Genomic DNA, 25426 nt, shown 5'->3' with positions numbered 1-25426 from the left:
ATGGGGTACAAGCTTTTGAACCCTCACCAACCTGAAAATTCTGACCTATACTAAGGAAGGACAAGTCAGTTTTTCAGGCCAAGAAAGATTTTCTCTAGCGATGATGAGACATCAGTATGTCATGTGGGGGGTCCAACAACCAGACCCTGCATCAATAAGCCTTCCGATGCCAGAAGATACTGCAATAAATGGGTAACGTATACAGTCAAGTAATAGGAGTAGAGCTAGAGATGTAGCCCCACCCACTGCAGCACCCTCTGGTGCCGGGAGGCTGCAAGACCAGCCGATTGGTGCAGGATCCATGTGTCGGACCCCCACGAAATACACATAAATAATTTATACTGTGGACAGGTCATCAGTATGAAATATCCTCTTGGGGTCGGAGAACCCCTATAATGACCTATCATTCCTTAGTATACATTTTAATTTTCAGATCGGTGGAAGATCAAAAACAGTGACCACCGCGATCAGGTGGATTAAAATCCTGGTGAAACCTTTTAGTAAATAGACTAATCAATGCTTAAAGAGGTTGTCTGGGATATACAGTTTTCCGCAAGGAGGCCAGGGACTGTAACCCCCCCCCCCAAAAAAAAAACCCATATTTACCTATCCCTGGTGTTACGGTGACCAAACCTGCTGCTCTCTGGGTCTAAGGAAAGGACATGGGACGCATGAGGCGAGGAATAAGAATCAGGGCGCCAACATTGGCGGGAGACACTGGAGCACCAGGGACAAGGGAGCATGTGTTTTTTTCCCCCTCCCCCGCCTTCTCACAGAAAACTATATGTTCTCAAAAACCCCTTTAATGGGGATGCCATGGCATATATTGCAGTAATGTGAAATCAATCCATTATTCCCCATAGATCACTACAACAAAATGGCAGAAGTGGTACAAAAGCGTTGTGTCACTTTGTCTCCCATCCACTTTTTCGGGAAACCCAATGGTCTGAAGGAGACCATGGGGAATCCAAAAGAAGCCAAAGTCAATGGAAGACAAACCGACACAGCTTTACCCAAAGAGGTCAACCACCAGTTGGACATGGATGGCGTACTCTATAGATGTACTGCCAATGGTGCCACTGAGACAACCACTAAGGACAACTGAAAAAAAAAAAAATTAACAAAAAAACACCATAGTTTTATTACAGAGAAATACTTCTATGCCCTGCCATCCAGAAATTTGGCGATTTGTCCCCGTAGCCGAAACCATATCCAATTCTACTGTCAAAAAAAGACATTTTATCGTAATCTGCTCAGACTTCAGATAAAAAACAAAAATGCTGGAATATACCAAAGCCAAACTGATCCATCTATGGTTTCGAAGGATCTTCTGTTTTGCCGGAAGATGAGAGGTTGCACTGAAAAGACATAAGTTCTTCACTCATAACAACTACATTATTAAGCAAACACCGCAGCTCAGGACACACAACCAAAAGTGGACAACCTCTTAAAGATTTGCTTCTGAATTTCGGACAGAAGAGTGTGATTTGTAGCTAAGGAAGCTGCTGTAGACTGTTCAACCTTGAGAGCCATCTTCAAATGGAATCGTCGTGGAAGGAAGAACTCGGTTGGTGCTAGTGAGTCTCTGACACTAAAATGGTAAGTGTCCTGGTCCTGGGATGTATGTATCTAAGGATACACTACGCTGTCTCAATTGGTGTCCAACCATCATGCTTTGTTGTCCATGCAAGTGGCCACCGAGAGCTCCCTGTGGTGACAACATGGTGGAACTCTGGGGGTACATCTCTCCTGACACACTCCGCTGTTTCATTAACATGAAGTTCTGTTGCGCTGTCTGAGATGGAGGTGCCATTCCTGTCCTACCCATAGGGTGCATAGGTGGCATTCCCAGGGTTCTCTGTGGGCCTGGAAGACTTGGGCCTGAGCGACCCGAATGTTGCTCAACCATCATGTTCTGCAGGCCAAGAAGGTGCATATTAGTGGGGTGTGGTTTGGGGGGTTGTGTACTTCCTTTAGGAAAGTACTGCAGAGTACTGCTTGGCTTTTCTGATGGCATGATACGGGACAAGTCAAATTCTGGAATACCACTGGGTGATGGTCGGATTACCTCTCCGAGTTCTGGGTCCGTGAGCACAGCAGGAAGACCAGGACCGTAGGGTTCTGACATCCTGGGTGGCAGACGGGGCTGATTGGGTGTATCTTCTGGATAGTTCTGCTGCATGGCGTTATTTCCACCTCCCTGTGGTAAAGATGGATTGTGTGGAGGTCCAGGCTGCAGACGCGGTGGGAAGACCAGCGGGTTGGAGGACATCATTTGTGATCCAGGACCAGGACAGCAAGAATCTTGGGTCACAGAAGGAATCATCAAAGGAGTCTGTAAAGGGCCAATGGAGGGGTGCATGGGAGGACCAGGAGAACTAAGCATTGAAGTAGGAGGTTCATGGGAAAGTGGTGGCTGTCCTTGCAGACCAATGTTTCCTACTGGACTATGCGAAGAACTTAAATTCAAATGCAGAGAAATCGGAGGATTCATCCCGGGGCCTGAAACAAATAATACATCACCAGTAAATGTAGGTTTAGAAACCCCCTCCCCACATGCCCTCTACTCATGTAGGTGCCAGCCAGGACGAGAGTTGATAAAGAGTTGACTTTTTTCAACCCTATTATTGATGTCTTTCCCATTGGCTATGTAGCACCAACATATTCCACAGCGCCATAGAGAGATTACCATCACTCACATCAGTGCCTGATCCCCCTTAAGGCTCAAAAAAATAATTGGTGGGTGCGATGACCAGGCAATGCACCCACCACTCCGTTCAATTCAATGGCAGCACCAGAGCCAAAGTACACCGCTCAGCAATACCTGGCACTCTCATTGCAATGAATGGTGCGGGGTGAGTGTGGCCCAACCTAAGTACCATAGACCTGGCATTGAAGAGTCTTACCTTGCTGACTACCGGGTGGAAGGAGAACCCGATCTGGTAGTAAATCATCGTCAGAGGTGGCAATTGTTTTAATCGCATTGTGATACAATGGCGTAGAGCTGGGCATGGCGTACTTAGACATCTGCGACATCATCAAGGATAAAGGATTCTGGGTTGGTGCACCATCTAAAAGATTTTAAAAAAAAAATGACATCACAGTCTATAGGATTTATTATGAAGTCTTAAAGATACAGTGCAGTTGTAGAGGACGTATAGATTTTTAGGACTTAATCTAAGTCACAAATGCTGACGTATTACACAAGAAAGCAAGTAAACAACTAAACCAGTGTAGTAAACTATACCGCATACTAGGACTGTAGAGTTGGAGTTGGGGCAGTTTTGGTTGGAGTTGGGAAAAAAAAAAGTGATCGTCTCCAGCTTCAAAATAAAATGCTTAATTATTATATTATATACGAATGATATTCTACACTTATTAATATTGCATAATTCATTAGATGTATAGTTTGGTTATTACATGTTAATTATTATGTCTATTGTGACCTTATGGAGACACAATGTTAAAAATAAATAAAATAAAATTAAAAAAAAAAAGTGATTCCATCCGATTTTTGTTGATTGTAATTTCTGATATTGTGCGATTTATACTCCTGTTTGTAGTCATGTGAACCGACCAATGCCGATTGGAACCAGTTGTTACGGGCACTGGGATGTGACGCGTTGTGCTCAACATAACACTGCCATCTGGTTCAAGTATTTCCATACTCAACTCCTATTGCATATAGTTATATGAGGAAAGCCTGTCTGACCTTGACAAAACTAACCTTGAACTACCATCTTCTGGCCACCGGCTGTCATCCCGCCGCCATTTTGCACTCGTGCTGTCCGAACCAGCTCTTCCGTTCCTACTCCTGCTTGGGAACCTATGAGCTCGTTGCTCATTTTCTGTGACAATAACATCTGTTGGTGGGGTGTCATCTGAAGATTAAGGTTCATATTCATGTTGACACTCATGTTCATATTGAGGTTTCCACCGCCTCCTGCTGATTCCAGGTCCCTGCCTGCCCCTGGACGCCCCATGGTGGGGCTTACCATGTTTCGAGAACCTCCAAAATCCATACCCATGGTAGATCCACTACCCAAGCCATCTCCTTGGAACATAGAAGGGTCACCTGAACGTTGTTGCATGATCACTCGTTCCATATCGATGCCCTGCCCGCTAGGTCCCGACAACTGTCTCTGCAGGTGAACAGGGGAACGTTTCTCTAGCAGTTGTTGTCGCAAAAACTCATCACGGGAAGGAGGATTTAAAAACCTCTCCACTTCTCCTTGACCTCCTCCAGGATATGCAATTCCACTTTGTGGAAAGCCACCTTGCCCCCCACCCATTGGTGTCATATCTTCAGGCCATCTACCTGTTCTCTGCATGACTCCCATGGCGTCCATTGGTATGTTTTGCACAAGTCCATATCTGCCTGGAAATCTTGGACCCTGGAATGTTATCCCTCCACCTCGAAGTTGCATGGCTTCCTGTCCCTCTAAGGATCCAGGTAACCGATTACCAACCCACTGTTCTCCAGGCTTGTTGTGGTATGGCGGCGGAGGTCCCCGCAGCATCAAATCAGGGGCTGACCTCCCGTGTATAGTCATGTGCTCCTCCTTCCTCCTCTTTTCGGCATAATATTCCTCCTGGAGTTTTCTCCATGCAGCTTGCTCTGGTGTAAGACTGTCTTGTCCTAACCTCTGCATCATGAGACTCATCTGATGACCCATGTCTGGTCCTGGTGGAGGACCTCCCATTTCTTGATCCAATCCTGGGCCCCCCAAACTTTGAGTCTGTGTGATCATAGATTGCAAGGGCTCTTCATACTTTTTTATTGGAGTTGGTGGGTTTGAAGGGACATGAGGTGGAGGATGAGAAGGTACAGACCCTTCCACTGGACTTGTGTTGTGCCTTGAAAATGACTCACTGTCAGCACTGCTTCTAAGTAACAGCCTCTCTATGTCTCGTAACGTCTGAAGAGATCTTTCCCGATGCTCAAGCTGCTCTCTCGATAGACCCTCTGCACTCATTGGCACGTTGGGCTCTTGTGTACTTTCCAAAAGTCCAGGGTCATCGACAGGTAATGGGGCCGACGCAGCGGGTGGCGGATTGGAGTGGCTACTGGCAGGACGGCTACTGTTGTTTCCCGCCGTATTTGGGGTCAAGTCTTGTTTTGTCTCCTCCACTGCTGCTTCAGGTTGTAACACATTGGGGGGAGGCTGGATAGGCGTGCTTGCAGGATGACTGGCTGGTGCGGGTGAACTAGTAGGTGGTAGCGTGGGCACAGAATCCTCTCCTGCTGTATCTGGAGTGCTAGGTTGTTTCTGGAGAGCATCCTAAAAAAACGAGGAAAAGAAATATGTTGAAATATAGTTAAATAGGGTATCCCACAAAAACATGTATCGCCTACCCACCAGATGGATAATAAACGTGTGACTTTTATAGGCACCACAGCTGGAACCCCAACGTTCACTCACAGTAGTATTCCAAGCCCCTGGTCCTCAGTGAGGAGGAGAGTGAATTGAGTAGTGGTCACACATGCACACTGCTGGCCTACTCATGTCTATAGAGAGGACAGAAACAGCCAAGTGCTGTACTCAGGTCTCTCTAGCGCTCCCATAGGAAATAAATGGAGTGGCAGGCTGCATGCTCAGCCTGCTGCTCCATCAGGATAATGGCCTGACTGGATCATCATGAAATTATCCCCTACACTATTGATAGGAGATAACGCCTACAGTTAGTATAATCCCTTTAACACAGGGTAGTTTGTATGTTAATGCCCGGGGACTTTTTTCATATTTTCCCTCCTCGCCTTACAAATGTCATAACTTTTTTTTATTATTCTATCTACATAGCTAACGGCTTATTCTTTGCAACTTCTGGCTACCAGGGCAACCCCTCAGATGAATAATCCAAGAAGGGGCCACACGGTGGCTCAGTGGTTAGCACTGCAGCCTTGCAGTGCTGGGTCCTGGTGTTCAAATCCCACCAAGGGCAAAAAACCATCTGCAAGGAGTTTGTATGTTCTCCCCGTGTTTGCATGGATTTCTGATAGTGTGAAAAAAAAAAGAGTACATTGTGGGGCTCACAATCTACATGACCTCGGGCACATGCGGTGTAATAGACCACTAGAAAGCCAACAATGCCCTGAATTCAGGGCACTATCGGCTTTCCCGTTCTGTGCCCCCGCTGAAGAGCTATCAGTGCCAGTACCGTAGCTCTTCAGTGTCCGAAGGGCGTTTCTGACAGCCCCTCCTCACAGTAGCGTCTATTGCGCTGTAGGGGTCGTTTCTTACCATTCAGCGTCATGGCTGGGCAGTAAGGAGCGCCCCCTCAGACAGTACAGCGCAATAGACGCTACTGTGAGGAGGGGCGTTCCTGACAGACCGTCAGAAATGCCTTTCTGACACTGAAGAGGTACAGTACCGGCACCGATAGCTTTTGACTGAGGGCGACAGTGCACTGAATTCAGCGTACTGTGGGCTTTATAGCGGTGTATTGCACCACGTGCCCGAGTACATGAAAGGTCCTCTTTAAGGCTAATTTTACACACAGCAATTTTTGGAAAAACACCAATCACAGTTCCTGCTGATGAAGAGACAGGCTCCTGGCATAGAGTTATAATAGAGGACAGCTCAGCTTCCCTTACTGTATACTAAGAGTCAATAACTTATGTGGGACTATATATAGGAGAGAATTCTCACTCTGTGCTCCCAGACGGCAGACATGGTACTGCTGATATGATAATGTGTGGAAACATCATGCACATAGGAAGAGAAAGCAATAGAACATCCTCTTATACCAAAGTTATGAGTCGCCGTACAGTGATATAAACAAACTACAGTACATACAAGCAGATGACAATGGGATATTGAACTGAAGGGTTTGCACACCTCATCCAGCTTGGCTCGAGGAACATTTTGCTGGTGGTAAAGCAGGATGGAGTCTGCCCGGCCCTGTAAAACAGCTTCGGCTGCCCTGTGGGGAAAGAGGGGAAAATAAGAATATGTCTCCTGAAACTCAAACTTAAACTCTTAAACTCGCCCTTCACTCAAGCTGCAAACCCGAGCATAAATCACAACCCCTACAGTCTATACCCCCAGATACATGCTGTCACCACCTACTGATTTGGGGTAGTAGGAACCCAACTCACATATGCACACGTCTCTCTAATAGTCAGACGGCAAACACACTTACAGCCTACAGGGACCAATATTACAGCGAACACTTTAATACATAAAGGTTCAGTGCTTACAAAAACAGGAAAAACAAAAAAAGTCACATAAACGAGCAAAACACAAAATAAAAGCACAAAACCTTCCGAGTTACAGCTCTTCTGATCTCATGGATCTTAGGCTGGTCTTGCACGACCGTATTGAGTCTACGGTCCGCAAGTTGCTGATCAGCAACATAGACACCGCAGATGTCCGTGTCCTGCCGCACTCGGCCATAGAATTCTATGGGCGAGTCCGTGCAGTGCCGTGAATTCATGGCCTTTACGGACCTGCTCTATTCAGTGCGGAGGCCCGACACACCATGGATAAAGTATCCGGTGGTGTAAGAGGCCGCACTGAATATAAGGTGTCTGCAATTGAAGACCCTCAATTGCGGACTTACATTACGGCCGTGTAAGACCAGCCTTAGGAAGAATGTTAAGATGGCCACCACCCAGCTTGGCTGGCTCCAAAGGTGTTACAAAGTTTGTCTGGACACCAATGGTTTCCATAATGTTAGACCTTATCTCATGTTTCAGAGACGTCCTCCTTGAGTCTTCTCCCCGGTCAGTCAATGGACAGTGGATTGATATGGAGGCGAGTTCTGTGAATATTATTTGTTCCTGTCTAGTTTACCCCTCTGGGATGGGGGTTAAAATGTTTCTATGTCATCTACTGTGTCCACCAGACCTCTCCCCTTCCCCCAGTTTGCCTGTCTTTGCATTTTTATAGCCCCCTTATCTGTCTCCTGCTGGTTTCAAAGGAATGCCTTTCACACACCCTAAGTGACAAAACCATTGGGGTTCTCCTGTGACAAGTAATTAATCTGGAAATCATCAGGTCCAAAAATTACTTTTTATTCCCCTGGACAGCCCCTTTAAGGTACATCTATCATAGCCCACAGTCGGTGATATAGGTTATCACATTTAGAATCAATGACTTACGTGTTTGCCAAGTATGTTGTGAAGACATAGACGTATTGTGAGGGAGCTTTGGATGGACCTCCTGGCCCTCCTCCCTCTCCATGTAAGCCTTGGTTGGCCCCATGGGATGTGCTGGAAGAACTGGAGTCATTGAGTCCTGGAAGGGAAGCTGATCCTGCTCCTGGCACTGTAGGAGCGGTTATTGTAGATTCAGTAACACTACAGCCTAGGAAGATGGAGAGAGAAAAGAACACTGAGTAGTCGCTCTCATAACCAGCCTGTTCTCCAACATTACAATTATTTCCTATATAGGCATGGAAGGTTGTTTCACAGGTTGCCTAAAGACCCAACTTGAGCCCTTTCACTCTTTTAATAGGCTCCCCTCCTCCCAGGTGGAGATGGTGAGGTCCTGGTCGTCTTATGCCCTCTTGCTTCTGGAAAACATGGCGGATCCCTTAATGCACCACCCTCTTCCATTCCTTGCAATCGCAGTATTGTCTGCCCAACTTAGTGACCTACAGCGATCGACAAATATTGCACTTCTACTACTGTATGATGGATAAACTTTAATTAAAAAATAGTCATCCCTCTGGTGATTCCGGCACAGTTGGAATTTTTTCTCTGGCTCTGACCATTCCTGAACAATCAATGCAGTTAGTTTTGATGCCTGATACGCTAACTAGACACCCTAATGTCAAGTGGGTGGTGTCAGGTAGGAACAGGCAATTTGGGAATGACTCAGAGCTCCAATCAGAGGTGACAGTGTTAATAAACAAAATCACATCCCCTTACCTGTTCCTGCCTGACACCACCCACTTGAACTTAGACAGTCTAGTGAGCGTATCAGGCACCAAAACTAACTGCAATGATTGCTCAGGTACGATGTGGGCTAGAGAGAAAAATTCCAATGTGCCAGAATCAGTGCAGGGATGGCTATTGAAGAATATACACACACACACATATATATATATATATATATATATATATATATATATATATATATATATATATATATATACACATATACATACACACACACAGACATATACTACATATTTATAGGGAAGTACAAGTGTCTTACTATGAGAGACCACTAGATTCTTCTCATCCTCTTCACTGTCTGGTCCTGAACACCACTCATCTCCACTATATGGCTGTTTACGTTCCAAAACACAGCGCCTCTTGCTGCGAGGGGGTGCCTCTCCTGAAAAAAGTTCAACACATAGCAGGTAAAAGTCGAAACGTCAACACCAATGTTTTACGAATTATTTTGTAGCCAACGTCAACAAAAGAGCAGAAAGAGATCGGGTTACTTTTTGTTCATTTTCTTTAGGAGTTGTGAGGTCAGGACAGGCAGAGTTCGTGCATGGTCAGGTGCAATGGTCAGAGCTCCAAGCTGCCGGCATTACAATGTGTTTTTTCTCTTCCTATGGGTGGATTTATCTGTACCCCAGGCAGGCGAAAATCACTTACTAATGATTACATTGGAAAGAAACCAGGACCAGGAATGGTTCTGCTACCTAAAGTGAAATGTAGAGCTCAACATTCACTTGTGCAGTGAAAGCCTTCACATGCTGTCAGCTTTATATATTACCTAAAAGCTGAGTTATAAATGCTAAAATCCAATTACACAAGTGAAAATGCAGCGGGGACACCGCGTGCCTAATTCTCTACAAGTGGTAGTAATAAAAATGACCTCATGGGTCAAATGGGTTATACAAATTGTAGCAATGAACATATGGCCTTAGGCTAAAAAGAGGTAATTTGTAGGCCTGAATGTGCTAAAAACCTTCACCTATAATGTAATAACGTAATCACCGTGCTAGTCTGACCAGACTAAAGCCAAAGTCTAATAGGACACTTCAGCCAGAGGCGCAGGGAGGATCCGCTTTTTGACGTGGTTGGTAAACAGAGTCATTCTTCGTTGCTTACAGAGTCCAATTTCAATATTTGCAGACTATATTAACTTCTACAAAGACATTAACATAAAAGAGGATGGCGCGGAGGGATCAGAAGAAGCTTGGGACAAGTCCAAAGTCGTTGCAGAGTAATGTAGATAAATTTAAAGGGATCCTATCATTCAGATGGAATTTATGGTGACTAACACGTCAGAATAGCCTTAAGAAAGGCTATTCTTCTCCTAACTTTAGATGTCTTTTCCACGCCGCTGTTCCGTAGAAATCCTGGTTTTCGCCGGTATGCAAATTAGTTCTCTCACAGCACTGGGGGCGGGCTCCAGCGCTCAAACAGCACTGGTGGCGTCTCCAATGCTGCGAGAGAACTCTCCAGTGCCGCCTCCATCTTCTTCAGGAACGGGCTCTTCCTGTGTCTTCTTCCGTAGCAGGCGGTGAAACTTGTAGGCCTTGGGCAGAGCCTACTGTGCATGCCCGCGGCCACAAGAAAAATGGCCGCTTACACAGTAAGTAAGCGGCCATTTTCTTGTGGCCTGTGGGCATGCGCAGTTGGCTCTGCCCGAGGCCTACAAGTTTCACCACCTGCGTTGGAAGAAGACACAGGAAGAGGCCTTTCCTGAAGAAGATGGAGGCGGCGCTGAAGATTTCTCTCGCAGCATTGGGGACACCCCCAGTGCTACGAGAGAACTCATTTGCATACAGAAACAAAATGGGATTTCTACCAAACGGCAGCGTGGTGAAGACATCTAAAGGTAGGAAAAGAATAGCCTTTCTTAAGGCTATTCTGAGGTTTTAGTCACCAAAAATTCCATCTGAATGATAGGATCCCTTTAAAGGAACCCGTCACGTGGCTATACAATACAGCTGTTATGGGATTCCTGCCCCTCATCCGTACATCATGGGGCACTTAGGTAGTTGAGAGGTCTTGGCTGTACTATTGTAGAGAGCAGGGATAGGGATAGAGACGTAAAGTGAAGCTCCTGGACCCCAATGCAAAGTCTGTAATGTTCCCCCACTTACCAAGTGCGACCTATAATACTTGTGTTATCTTATGTTGTTGAGAGACCTTTGGGCCCTCTCAGGCTCCATGGCCCGATAGCGATTGCCACCTCTGAACTCCCTAGAGCTGGGTAGGAAGTTGGAAAGGCCAGGTAATGTACCCCTAGCCCTATCCATGGGGAAACAAATCTGTCTCTGTGGCGCCACCTACTGGATATTCTAAAGTCTATATCCAACCTTGCAACGTGATTTGGGATATCAGCCAACCAAAGATCCGTCCCAAAAGGAACTATTAATCCCCTAACGTGCAGATTATAACAATTAGCCTGCATCCTGGAACAATACTTCCGGCTGGAGAAGCGAACAGTACGGCATGTGAATAGCAGCAGATGTTGCGTAAAACACGTTATTTGATCCATCTTAAAGAAGACCTTTTACCACCTCCACCAACTCCAGTTCTTTGCATCTTTTAAGAAGCACCTTTCGCTGATTCCGGAGCAATTAGAATTTTTTCTCTAGCCCCCACCATTCCTGAGCAACTCGTGCTGTTATTTTTGGTGCCTGATATGCTAACTAATGTCTAATGTCAAGTAGGCGGTGTCAGACAGCAGTGGGTAAAAGGCGTGAGCTCCAATAAAAAGACCCCCTTGCCTGCTCCTGCCTGACTCCAGTCACTTGACATTACCTACTTGTTGACATATCAGGCACCAAAACTACCTGCACACATTGCTCAGAAATGGTGGGGGCGAGAGAAAAAAGAGACAGATTTGTAAAACAAAGAAATAAAAAGTGCAACGTCAGCCAGGGGGCGCAGCTGAGGTTCTGGGACATATAAGGATTTCTTTATATAGGTGTAACTTTTATTTCTGAGGCAAAATAGGATAAGAAGAAAAGAGAAGATGAAGGGAGGAAGTGCTGGGATACTCGTGTTTGTGTCCACTTAAACAATGATGGATTATCCTTATAATAGGTCATTAGATGTCCAAGCCTTAAAGAGGGTTGGTCACCAGAACCCAACATATCAAGCCTTGCAGATAGATAAGTTACAATCACCAGGACCAGCATATCACCCCAGCCCTGCAGATAGACAGGTTACTGTCACCAGAACCAGCATATCACCCCAGCCCTGCAGATAGATAGGTTAGTGTCACCAGAACCAGCATATCACCCCAGCCCTGCAGATAGACAGGTTACTGTCACCAGAGCCAGCATATCACCCCAGCCCTGCAGATAGATAGGTTAGTGTCACCAGAACCAGCATATCACCCCAGCCCTGCAGATAGATAGATTAGGGTCACCAGAATCATACTGTGTTTTCCTCGTGCCCATTGCCAAATAGGCTCTTCTGAGCAACGAGAGTGTTCCCATTGCTCCAAAGGGTTGCTGGCAACACCCTCGTGGCTCCAAACAGATCATCTGTATATTGTCAAAAACAGCGATATCTCCACAACTGAGGCATCGATTCACAAGGAGCGGGCACCATATGACTCAGGTGACCCTAACCTATCTATATGCAGGCTGGGTTTTGGTAACAGGCTCCCTTTAAGAACACTGCTGAATAGCACAATGGAAGGACTGTCATGCTCCTGAGACTAAGCTACAGTCCGTATGGATGAAGAGGATAGTTCTGGTCAATATGAACTACCATAAAAACACCCAATAACATGACTGTGTTAACATCTTACCTTTTGGTTCTGGGTCCAATGAGGGGGTCTCCGGCTCTTTCTGCTCGGCTACCTCCCCAGCTGGCTCTCTTTGCCCATTGCCATGGTTTGGAGCCTGGTTCTGTGCGGTTTTCAGACCCACACCACTTGGTGACATGTGATTGGGTTTGGGGCCAAGCAGCCCTGTCCCTTTGGATCCTTGGCTCACATTTGCAGGCTGTGATTGTCCACCATTGCTAGATGCCTTCCCATGGTTGGTCAGTTTGCTTTCAGGGTGCATTGGATAGGCAGAGAATTACACTGATGATAAGAGGGATGTCAAGGACCTGGACAACAAAATGAGACACGTTTTAATAGTACTATAAGTATAAACTCGAGAAAAAAATTCAACAATTTTTGGTAACAGCAGCACCCCTCACCACCACTGCAGGAGGGAATCTTAACACTATACCAAATTTTAAAAATACCAAATACAAAAATGTTCCTTTTATATATATTTTTTGAAGCTTTTGGGTTTTTTCTGTTTCTTTAGTTCTTCTTGGGGACCTGAACTTCTATGAAGTTATCGCTTATATAATACACGGAAATATTTCTGTTCAGCTAGAGGAAAAAATAGCATCAATCTCTATCCTTGGCCTAAAAACACCCATAAAAGTAAATGGGAGAAGAAAAAACTCTAAGGTTGAGGCCCCTGTTGTTGCAGATTTTCCTGTCTTTTTTTGGGCCAAAACCATTAGTGTATTAAGCAGAATGGAGAGGTATAAGGCCGGGTTCACACAGGGATTTTTGGACCGGATTATGACGTGGAGGCCACCTCAGAATCCGGTCCATATAACAGCTAGCCACTGGCATCCAGTCGCGATATTCCGCTCCGGATTAGGCCCAAATGAATGGGCCTAGTTGGGTGGGAGGTGTCGCACCGTGGACGCGTGGTGGATTTCGCAGGGCAGGTGGCTTCTTTTTTCCGAGAGCGGCACAAAACCGCTACCGGGAAAAAAGAAGTGAACGGTTCCCATTGAAGTCAATGGGGGGCGTTTTTTTGGGACCGGATTCTGAGGTGGCCTGCGCGTCAAAATCCAGTCCAAAAACCCCCGTGTGAACCCGGCTTAAGACCTCCTAGATATTTTCCGTTCCTGCTGCAACCACTTTTGGCTTTGGCCAAAAAATCGCTGCTAAAATTTGCAACAAAAAAGCCTTAGCCTAAAGACGATTTTGAGGCGGTTTTTGAGAATTTTTTTAATGTGCACTAGGCAAAAAAAACTTCTTCACAAACTTCTTAAGGCTGAGGCCCCACGTTGCAAAAAAGCAGCACTCGAGATCAGATCAGATCAACCGTAGAAAACGTTCTATTTCTTCACGACTTGGACTATCAGGACCAATTTTACAGATCTGATTTGGCCATTGAAGAGAATGGGTGTCGCACAAATGCCGTCTTGGCTTAGTCGTGTGAATGAGACATTACCCTTAGTCCTTTACCCCAGCTGCTGTATTACCACCCAGATACTGTATTCAGCATCTAAGAGGTTAAATAATCTAAATCCAAGTGTAAGAGACGAGGTGAAGTCCACATAATACTGTGATGCCCTGTGTCCGCGCTATCACTATGACGTACTGCGGGAACTGTATAGTATCGGGAGGTGAGGGGGTCTTCTTTGGTTTTCGGTAGATTGTCCAATGACTCCATTGCAGCAGAACACGGCAGGAGCGACTCTAGTGCGTTACATTGGAATAACCAATTCTCACCGTTTGGATGGAGTGGAAGACTCCAACATAGATCAACCTAGGGCAGTGAGGTTTATAAGATGCCCCCATACACATCAGACACCCCCAGCCCAATCAGCAGTTTGGGCTGGCACGAATCTAATGTATGTGGTCACCTTAAGAGCAGATGAGAAGGTCCTGGCAGCTTCCATTAGTCTGCATGTTCTCTGTGAGTTGGCAAGGTGGCCGCAGAACGCTGTTAGACACATTGAACAGTCAACAGCAGGGAGACGCAGAAACAACAAGGATGCCGAACAGAAAATCCTGGAAAACAAACTGTTCCTGTTGTACATTATATAAGCTGTCACATACACACATCTTCCCACGTGTTTCCACAACAAACTGGTTACCCAGCTACACAGCTTCCTGCCGCTGACGATCTAGGTCGAAGTAGAAAAATACTTCATTCGGTTGCGTTCACATCTGCGTCCAAGGCGCCATTATTGCAGGTTTCGTCAAAAAATGCCAAACTCCCTAAGGGTTAGTTCACATGGAGGAAATTGAAGAGCTGACGGCTAGCCGCGATGGGATGCCAATGTAGTGCGTAAGTATTCCGTCGTACCATCCCGACATGATGAGGCCCAGATACATAGAGGGAGTCTCAAGCCGTGGACCCCACAAGCGCAGTCCACGGCAAGATCGAGCAGGACGCTCCTTTTTTTCCACTTCCTGTAGTGATCTCTGACTCCCATTGAAAATATTGGAAAGGCGGATTCGGGAGATATCTTCCAGCTCTGTGCACTGGATAGTAGCGGCATTGGAAGCAACCAATCTGACTGTTGGCCCCTCCACTTATCGTACATTTATGGCATAAGGATAGGAAAAAATTCTGGAACAGGCCTTTAGAGTGCAAGCCTTTGGACTGTATGCACCAATGAAATCACACCCCTGTATATAAGGTTCCTAGCTTATCTAGTTCCTGCAAAGATGTTTCCTGTGTATATCCAACTAGCCATATTTGACCTCTGCCCATTAACTTGACTCTGAACCTGTGCCACCTGTCCTGACCTATGGCCTGGATTACCATTATTCACAAACTCTGCCTGTCCTGACCTCAGCCTGTCCCCTGACCACATCTTTGCCTGTCCCTGTAGATGCCAAAGACAGATATCTCTCGAATTGTCTGGATCGGCTGCCACTGAACAGAGACTACTGTAGCAAAGTCCAGATCCCTGCATGGGGTTAAGGGGTTGAAAGATTACAGGGGGGCACTCAAAACAACTTAGGAGTACCCCTAAGTCATGTCATGTGTAATGCACACTCACTGCATTACACATGCATGTATGTTTCACTGAGACATGCATGTGGTCATGAGATATCCACTAACCTGAAGGGGTATTTGTAGACATCTGCTAAATACTACACTGGAGGGGTCCCCAGAAAAAGTCCATGTGTTGCTATCTGCAGCGCCCTGTCCTTGCACATTGCTGTGAGTGGCGCAGTGGATTCTCTTTGTAAACTAAAGCAGCTCTGTAGTAATGACACAGCACAAGTCACACTCCGTACTATAAAATATGCATTATACTCAGAAGCAGGGACACTGGCATCTATCACAGAGACGTCTGCAAGAGGCTATACTCCGACTGCTCTAATATTTATATACCATTGCACCACATAGCAAGTATATTAGTCTGGGCTAGAACCTGATCAAACGCAATAGCCAAGTTCTGACCCATCACAATCTGACCATCTGCTGCTTAGATATAACTTTACATTACACTCATTGTACTTTGCTGCTTTCTGTCCATTGAGCAACAGCCAGACCTAGTGAATGGGACTGGGACCTAGTTTAGGGGAACTAGATTCAGACATATGGCTACCGTGTAGGAGTATGTGGCTAGTAGCATATTCATCCCTTAGCAAAATACTGCATAATAGGATAAGTAATAAATGCAGATTCTGCAACAAATAGATGGAGATATGGGTGTTGGAAAAAGTCCATTATGTGTGGACATAGCCATAAATGTGACATTAACACCCGCAAAAACAGGCCCCAAATATGAGAGAGGGGGAGTACGTGTACACTGGAGGTGGGAAAATAGTTTAGGGGCTCCTGTGCGGATAATAAGGTAGTGGGATAACTGCCCTAGTTTCTGGTGTCCAATGGTTTTGTGTCTTGGGCCTTGTTGTCCAGTGGTTTACCCCAACTCTAGTCCCTGTTGTCCAAAGGGCTGTATCCTCAGTTACTGTTATCCACTGCCGTATCTACCTAATCCCAGTTATCCAAATATGTTCCTTGCTAGTCCTTGATCTCCAGTGGACTGGACTCCAATCCACTGGAGATCAAGGACTAGGGAGGAACATAGTTGGCCAACTGGGACTAGGTAGATAAAGCAGTGGATAACAGTAACTGAGGATCCAGTGATTTACCTCCCCAGTCCCTATTGTCCAGCGATTTACCTATCAAATCCCTATTGTCCAGCGATTTACCTCCCCAGTCCCTATTGTCCAGTGACTTACCTCCCCAGTCCCTGTTGTCCAGTGATTTACATCCCCAGTCCCTATTGTCCAGTGATTTACCTCCCCAGTCCCTATTGTCCTGATTTACCTCCCCAGTCCCTATTGTCCAGTGATTTACCTCCCCAGTCCCTTTTGTCCATTGGTTTATCTCCCACGTCCCTTTTGTCCATTGGTTTAGCGCTCCAGTCTGGTAGTTTAGAGCCCCCCAGTCTCCTGCTATCCAGTCTGTCTTTTCCAGAGGATTAGCTCCTTAGTCATTGTAATCCAGTGGATTATCACTCATGGTAATCCACCAGATCCGGCAGTGCAGCAATAGATGCCACATATAGCCGAGTCCAATGGATTTTTTCATTACTCTTATTAGCTATGCTTCCAAATTTTTGTACCATTTTGGCCACTAGGACACCATACCTGTATCTGTACAATAACACGTTGACCTCTCTGGAATTTAAAGCATATGACCACTATAGCAAGTGACTGACTGTATAACATAACATACCATCGCTGCAGCCAATACACAGCCCTGTAGGAAGGACCAGAGGGCTTTTTATTGGAAATTTAACCCATTTTCTGTCTTTTCATAACATTTTAATAGCTCCTAAAACCCCTTTAACAAATGTAATCCTTCCATAGATGAGACGGTGTCGCCATAAGGAGGTGGCAGAGTGAGTTTTCCTTTTCTCACTGCGGCTTACCAGCCTTGCAAACCTATGTATGGAAGTTATGGCAACAGCAAAGCTCACTGATCTACGCTGTTTCCGCAAATGCTATTCACTTTTCTCTTCATTGTTTGGGTCCGTCGAAGGACCCAAGCAGCGGAGACGCTGACTTCTAGAACACTGGTTACACGTGGAGCCCAGCAGACCCCATTAATGGGGTCCGTCGGGTGTCATTTGTTTAGGAACTGAAAGTGGCAGAGATATAGTCCTCCTTGCAGGAGTTTCTTATGCTAGGTTCACACCAGCGTTCAGGTACGAAAAACGGAAACCCTAATCACTTAAAAATCGGTTACATGCAAAAACCCACAGACCCCATAGACTGTAATGGGGTCTGCCAGGTTTCTGCCAAAAATGGCGGACAGTAAAGTTCTGCTTGCAGGGCTTTTCTTTACGCCTATTTTAAGCAGAATGGGGAATGGAGTCTTCAACGCAGATATGAGCCTAGCCTCAGACTCTGTCCTGCATTTGTGTATGCCTCCGATTTCATTATACCCTATTCTGCCATGTGCACGAGGTCTCGTTTTGCTGAGATATTCACAAAACCACAGCACATACGCCAAGGGCGTGAACGCAGCCTAAGGGACTCTTTGAGGAAAAGCAAATATATCCGCATGATATTAGGATCACCAGACGCATTTCTACATACAGAATAGTTGACATTGCGACTCAGCCGCCTCTATCAGGTGTTCACTTTACCCGACATCCATTATAGCAAGGGCTCAAGGAATATAAAGTACAGCTTACTAAACTAGCGGGAAAGAGGTTATCCCTAAAGGAGCCGTGCCAACGTTATAACGTTATTTCCTATCAATAGAGTAGGGGATAGTAGTCTAAGACCAATCCTGACAACAGGGCTCCAGTTCTCCCGTCCTGATGGAACGTCAGGCCTAGCAAGAGTCCTGCCACACCATTCATTCTCTATGGGAGCAATGGAAATAGCCAAGTATTCAGCATTCAGTTACCTCCAGTGCTCCCACTAAGAATGGAAAGGAGCAATAGGGATCATGGTCAGAACCGATCATAAAGTTATCCCTACCCTATCGATAGGGGATAACCTCATAACTTGGTACAACCCCTTAAAGATGGCCAAACATTCTAGAAGTTGGTTGATGGTTTAACCAATATCTGGTACATGATCATTCCACCAATGTGGTCATAAACGTTCAATCCCACTGCAAGTAATGGCAGATGTATTGCTTGTATATAGGCCATAAAAAATGTAGGCACCTCAAACTTCTATCTAGACAATAACGTTCTGTCATCGGTTACTTAAAACTATTGTTTGTTGTTAAATTGTATCCATTTTTGTTGAATCTGCCCGTCTTGATCAACTTTAGGTCTAATGTATATGGCCACCTTTACTAGAAGGAAGGCACCCTACATTGAAGCCATGGGAGGCAGATTTGGGGGTAGAAGATGCAGATGAATTTGAGGTAGAATCTAACTCAAAATAAGTGCCGAATTCCACTGCCAGAGCATATCATATAACTTCTGTCCATTATAGGACTTCTATTGATTGTATTTAGGACATTTTTCCCTCTGCAGGTTCTAGCTGTAGTTTGAACTTCTCCCTGAGCTGGTATAAGGTTGATGAGGTTGGATGAAGACACAGGTCCATCAAAACACACCTATAACCCTACAGTGCTGATCCAGAGGAAGGCAAAAAAAACAACAATATGGCTGATGGCAAATGCCCAATGTCAGGGGAAAAAATTCCTTTGTAAACCCAACTCCAAATCCGACAATCAGTATAAAACCCGAGATTAACCTGTCATGTCCAAAAGCCTAAAATCCTTAACCTGTAATATTTTTTCCTTCAAGAAAGACATCCAGGCCCCTCTTGAACTTGCACAGTAAAACCACAATCACAATAACTTGTGGCACTGAGCACCATAGTCTCACTGCTCTTACAGTAAAGAATCCCCATCTATGATGCTGATGACATGTCCTTTCCTCTAGGTGTAGATGTCCCCTTGTCACTATCACTGGCCTAGGCGTAGAGGATGTCCCCTTGTCACTGTCACAGGTGTAGAGAATGTCCCCTTGTCACCGGCCTAGGTGTAGAGGATGTCCCCTTGTCACCGGCCTAGGTGTAGAGGATGTCTCCTTGTCACTTACCTAGGTGTAGAGGATGTCCCCTTGTCACTGGCCTAGGTGTAGAGGATGTCCCCTTGTCACTGTCACTGGCCTAGGTGTAGAGGATGTCCCCTTGTCACTGGTCTAGGTTAGAGGATGTCCCCTTGTCACTGACATAGGTGTAGAGGATGTCCCCTTGTCACTGGTCTCGGTGTAGAGGATGTCTCCTTGTCACTGGCCTAGGTGTAGAAGATGTCCCCTTGTCACTGGTCTAGGTTAGAGGATGTCCCCTTGTCACTGACATAGGTGTAGAGGATGTCCCCTTGTCACTGGCCTAGGTGTAGAGGATGTCCCCTCATCACTGTCACTGGTCTAGGTTAGAGGATGTCCCCTTGTCACTGACATAGGTGTAGAGAATGTCCCCTTGTCACTGTCACAGGTGTAGAGAATGTCCCCTTGTCACCGGCCTAGGTGTAGAGGATGTCTCCTTGTCACTTACCTAGGTGTAGAGGATGTCCCCTTGTCACTGGCCTAGGTGTAGAGGATGTTCCCTTGTCACTGTCACTGGCCTAGGTGTAGAGGATGTCCCCTTGTCACTGGTCTAGGTTAGAGGATGTCCCCTTGTCACTGACATAGGTGTAGAGGATGTCCCCTTGTCACTGGTCTCGGTGTAGAGGATGTCCCCTTGTCACTGTCACTGGCCTAGGTGTAGAAGATGTCCCCTTGTCACTGGTCTAGGTTAGAGGATGTCCCCTTGTCACTGACATAGGTGTAGAGGATGTCCCCTTGTCACTGTCACTGGCCTAGGTGTAGAAGATGTCCCCTTGTCACTGGTCTAGGTTAGAGGATGTCCCCTTGTCACTGACATAGGTGTAGAAGATGTCCCCTTGTCACTGGCCTAGGTGTAGAAGATGTCCCCTTGTCACTGGTCTAGGTTAGAGGATGTCCCCTTGTCACTGACATAGGTGTAGAGGATGTCCCCTTGTCACTGGTCTCGGTGTAGAGGATGTCCCCTTGTCACTGACCTAGGTGTAGAGGATGTCCCCTTGTCACGGGTCTAGGTGTAGAGGATGTCCCCTTGTCACTGGTCTCGGTGTAGAGGATGTCCCCTTGTCACTGACCTAGGTGTAGAGGATGTCCCCTTGTCACGGGCCTAGGTGTAGAGGATGTCACCTTGTCACTGGTCTAGGTGTAGAGGATGTCACCTTGTCACTGGTCTAGGTGTAGAGGATGTCCCCTTGTCACGGGCCTAGGTGTAGAGGATGTCCCCTTGTCACGGGTCTAGGTGTAGAGGATGTCACCTTGTCACTGGTCTAGGTGTAGAGGATGTCCCCTTGTCACTGGTCTCGGTGTAGAGGATGTCCCCTTGTCACTGACCTAGGTGTAGAGGATGTCCCCTTGTCACGGGCCTAGGTGTAGAGGATGTCACCTTGTCACTGGCCTAGGTGTAGAGGATGTCCCCATGTCACTGTCCTAGGTGTAGAGGATGTCCCCTTGTCTCTGGTCTAGATGTAGAGGATGTTTCCTTGTTACTATTACAGGCCTAGAAGTACAAAGATCATTAGAACGCTCTTTGTGTTGTCCCTTCATGTATTTGTACTTTGTGATCAGATCTCCCCATAACCATCTTTTATCTAAAATGAATAACCCAAGGTGAGACAAGATGACATACATTGTCCACATTAAATAAAGGAGAATCTGCTGTATAACTGCCTCTCATTTAGTCAGAAACAGCTGTAGGACATACAAAGAGAAGTACTGACCTGTACTAATGTGAATAAAGTAGTGGGATATGATAGAAACTTCCTATTTAGCTGCAGCATCAGCCCACTCTACTTTCAGTCATCTGACCCTAATTCAGAGCGTCACAGATCCATAAGTTGCTATCAGTTCAGTTTAGAGGACCTTGGTCAGGAAATTAAAGGAATTTTTTTTTTTCATCTGGGCAAGTTATTTCTTATCTACAGGATAAGGGATAGTTTGCAGATGGGTGGAAGTCTGACTACTGAGATCAGCGAGGGAGCGCCCAGATGGGAAAACCCCTGGAAGACTAAGTTTTTCCACAGCGGATTATCCAGGAAATCTGCAGAAAATCATTTAAGTGTTACATTGCTAAGAATGGAACGAGCAAATACCTGGCAATTTTGCCAAGTCTAAACGTGGACTATGGCTTAGTGCATAGAGAGAGAGCCTGCATAGTGGCGGACATAGTCCTTAAAGGGATTCTACCATTAAAATCACATTTTTTTCTCGATGACATGTAGGAATAGCCTTCAGAAAGGCTATTCATCTCCTACCTTTAGAAGTCTTCTCCGCGCCGCCGTTCGATAGAAATCCTGGTTTTCGTCTGTATGCAAATGAGTTATCTCGCAGCACTGGGGGCGGTCACCAGCGCTCATACAGCACTGGAGGCGTGCCCAATGCTGCAAGAGAAATCTCCAGCGCCGCCTCCATCTTTTTCAGGAATGGCCTCTCTGCGGGTCTTCTTCCGGAGCTGTGTTCAAACTTCTATGTCTCGGGCAGAGCTGACTGCGTATGCCCGGGCCACAAGAAAAATGGCCGCTTATACAGTAAGTAAGTGGCCATTTTCTTGTGGCCTCTGGGCATGCGCAGTCGGCTCTGCCCGAGGCCTAGAAGTTTGAACCCAGCTCCGGAAGAAGACCATTCCTGAAAAAGATAGAGGCGGCGCTGGAGATATCTCTCACAGCATTGGGGATGCCCCCAGTGCTGTTTGAGTGCTGAGGACCGCCCCCAGTGCTGCGAGAGGACTCATTTTCATACAGACAAAAACCGGGATTTCTACCGAACAGCAGCGCAGAGAAGACATCTAAAGGTAGGAGAAGCATAGCCTTAAGAAAAAATGTGAGTTCAATGGTAGAATCCCTTTAAGGGTCGGTTTTATAACACTATAGATAGACAATCTGTGCCCCAATGGTGAAGCACTGTGTTGAGGAAACATACCATAGACAAAAAGACCCCATATAACACATAGGGGGGTACAGTACGAGCCTGGAGACGTCTAGGGCAGTCGTATTCCAGATCTATATCCCCCAGCTTTTTGTACTATAAGTTGGATCGATGAAGTTTCGGAACCCGAAATGATTTTTAAGCAAATCTGACAAAATTTTCTTACTACACAAGTAACATGAACGTGCAAACTATCAGTCTGAGAACTTGCCATCAGTTGAGATGCCCAAGTTCACCAGACGTCTATGTCTTGAGGCTGGATACGACTACAGTGTTTAGTTTTCTTTATGGACTTCCTAAATTTTGCAGTTTGGACCTGGTTTCACCAATACAGTAGACTAGATGTTAAAGGTGTCATAAGAGTCGAAGCCACCTCCAATATGATCCAATACTGCTTGGCTGTGATGGTATTGGCTACGTCTTGGACGTCTTAGGTGGGTTGAGGTAGGTTCCTCACCTACGACAGCACACTTGCTGTGGCCCTGGTGTACATGACGCCCACTTGGACACCTCAGTTAGATGTTACCTTGCAGTTCACCAAATCCCATTAACACAATGCAATGAAAAAATCCAACTTTTTACCATTTTTCTGCCATGTGATGTCAGGTTGACTTGCAGAAGGTACAATTTTGGTCGATCTTTGTGACCAGGACCATATGCACCATGATGGCCTGTATCGAGTGCTAGAAATTATGGATCAGAGGTGTAACTTGAAGCACTGGGCCAAGGGTAAAATTTGAAGTGGGGTCCCTACCTTGTATATCTTAGACCTTAGGGGTCCCCTGCGGGTCCATGACAAGTGGTGACTTCTACCATTGAACCCCCTATAACTACAACCCTGCTGAAGTCATGCATAGCAGATTTCCATGATTCATCTGATGTGCGTCCAATCTGGTCAGCATGGGACCAGTGTAGACCCCGGGATATCGCTGTGTGGGCGTAGTGTGTGGCCCTGGCTATTACTACTACCTGTACAGATAGGATGCTATTCTGTAACGTAAGCCATCCCGCTCTTTAGGAAGGATTGATCTGCGTTAGTACTGTTATATTTAGCCCTGATGACCTAGGCAGGAGCGTAGCTGGAGTAAGGGGGCAACAGGGGCATTTGCCCCAGGTGTTGAAGGCCAGAGGGGGTGCAATAAGCCAGTTAACCTTGGTCCGGGTACAAACATTTTCCCAAGTGAAGCAAAGTCTTTGATCCCGCATATGTGTTAGTGAAACGCGTTGAAGTGTATGCTACAATCCAAGGCTTGGTTAGGGGATAGTGTGAGAGCCCAATTTTTTGTCCCCAGCCCTCTCTTGCCCGTTGCCCTACTCCGACCCTTTCCTATCTCCTTTCCAAACCCAGCTAACTTTCTACATAAACAAAAAAGTTACAGTATCTCGGGATGACTACGACGACGCGCCACGTCTATGGACTGTAACAATAGTTCCTTGTAGCATACACATAACCTGCCCGATGCATGATGGGTACTGCCAGCAATGCCAATGATGATTCAGTGCAGGATACAATACCAGGTAACAGTCGGCCCTATAAGTGCCAGCTGTCAACGTGACCCTTCGGCCTTGTACACACACACGGTCGGTTGTAATCAGACTACGACGTAGAAAAGGCAAGGTGTGAATGGTAGCGTATCAATATTGCACATCTGCCAGGTGTGAACAGAGACATGACACCACGCTGTAACGTTTACATTGCGATCAGTGGAACGTCCGCCAAACATTGCGAAATTCGCCAACTTAACGCGTGGTGTAGCCGTCCTATGTGATACGTGTTGTGATGTCATAGCACGGTGTATAGGTGACACAATGACGGAGCGGCGAGCACACGTGTCGTCACAATGTGTCGCTTTGTCTAGTGTGCGGTCGCTCGGTGTGGGCACAGATGGGTGCTGGGGATGTACAGCTGCTACATACAGATGGGCACGGTGCCTGCTGCTGCCACTCTCTACACCTGGCTGCAGCCTTGTCCTTGCCGCTTACCTCTCCTCAGTGCTCTCCCCTGCGGCCTCCCATCTTGTCTCCGTCTCCGGCCTCCTGTAGGGGATCCCGAGCTTCCCCTCTCCCCCTCTCAGCATCCGCAGCTCGGGGGCTGAGGGGGAGAGAGAGCCGCAGCTGAGGCGAGCACCGTGCCCCCTCCTCCGAGCTGCAGGGCACGGCGGGCATGTAACCAGGCTGCCCGGCACTTCCTCGCTTACAATCCGGGCATGTGCCAGGGAGAGAACGGAGGGGGACCCCGGGAAGGATGATCCCCCTCCCCGCGGTGCAGGACTGATAACCCCGCTCCCGGGGGCTTATGATCTCGGATGTGGGAAGACACTGGATCGTACAGCCGCTCTGCCTGCCCGCTGTCAAAATAAGAGCCTCTCCCCTCTAACTGCTTCCTGCTCTCCCTCCTCCTCCTGTCTCCTGTGCTCAGTCCTCCCAGCCTCCCGCACACCTGGGACACACAGCCAGGGAACCCAGCAGCCTGACAGGCAAGGAAGGCGGGGGTGGAGGGCAAGGAAGGCGGGGGTGGAGGGCAAGAAGACCGGAGAGGAGACGAGAGAGGTCAGGAGGAAGGCGAGAGACTGGGGGATAAGGAGGAAGGCGAGAGACTGGGGGATAAGGAGGAAGGCGAGAGACTGGGGGATAAGGAGGAAGGCGAGAGACTGGGGGATAAGGAGGAAGGCGAGAGACTGGGGGATAAGGAGGAAGGCGAGAGACTGGGGGATAAGGAGGAAGGCGAGAGACTGGGGGATAAGGAGGAAGGCGAGAGGCTGGGATAAGGAGGAAGACAGGAGG

The 25426-nt window shown here is 46.8% G+C and overlaps 1 protein-coding gene across 1 annotated transcript; it reads right to left on the bottom strand.

Annotated features, from left to right (window-relative positions):
- Nucleotides 1-857: 857 nt before the first annotated feature.
- On the bottom strand, nt 858-25075 carry BCL9L (BCL9 like). The gene is made up of 8 exons (XM_075277601.1): nt 24626-25075; nt 12681-12985; nt 9165-9287; nt 8105-8309; nt 6840-6924; nt 3728-5282; nt 2907-3071; nt 858-2502 (listed from the first exon to the last, which is right to left on the bottom strand). Exons 2-8 carry the CDS (start codon nt 12937-12939, stop codon nt 1592-1594), a joined length of 3303 nt encoding a protein of 1100 aa, XP_075133702.1. The 5' UTR covers nt 12940-12985; nt 24626-25075; the 3' UTR covers nt 858-1591.
- Between the last annotated feature and the right edge of the window lie 351 nt (nt 25076-25426).

Source organism: Leptodactylus fuscus, chromosome 6 (assembly GCF_031893055.1).
Source record: "Leptodactylus fuscus isolate aLepFus1 chromosome 6, aLepFus1.hap2, whole genome shotgun sequence".
Lineage (NCBI taxonomy): Eukaryota > Metazoa > Chordata > Amphibia > Anura > Leptodactylidae > Leptodactylus > Leptodactylus fuscus.
This window is presented reverse-complemented; position numbering and strand designations above follow the sequence as displayed.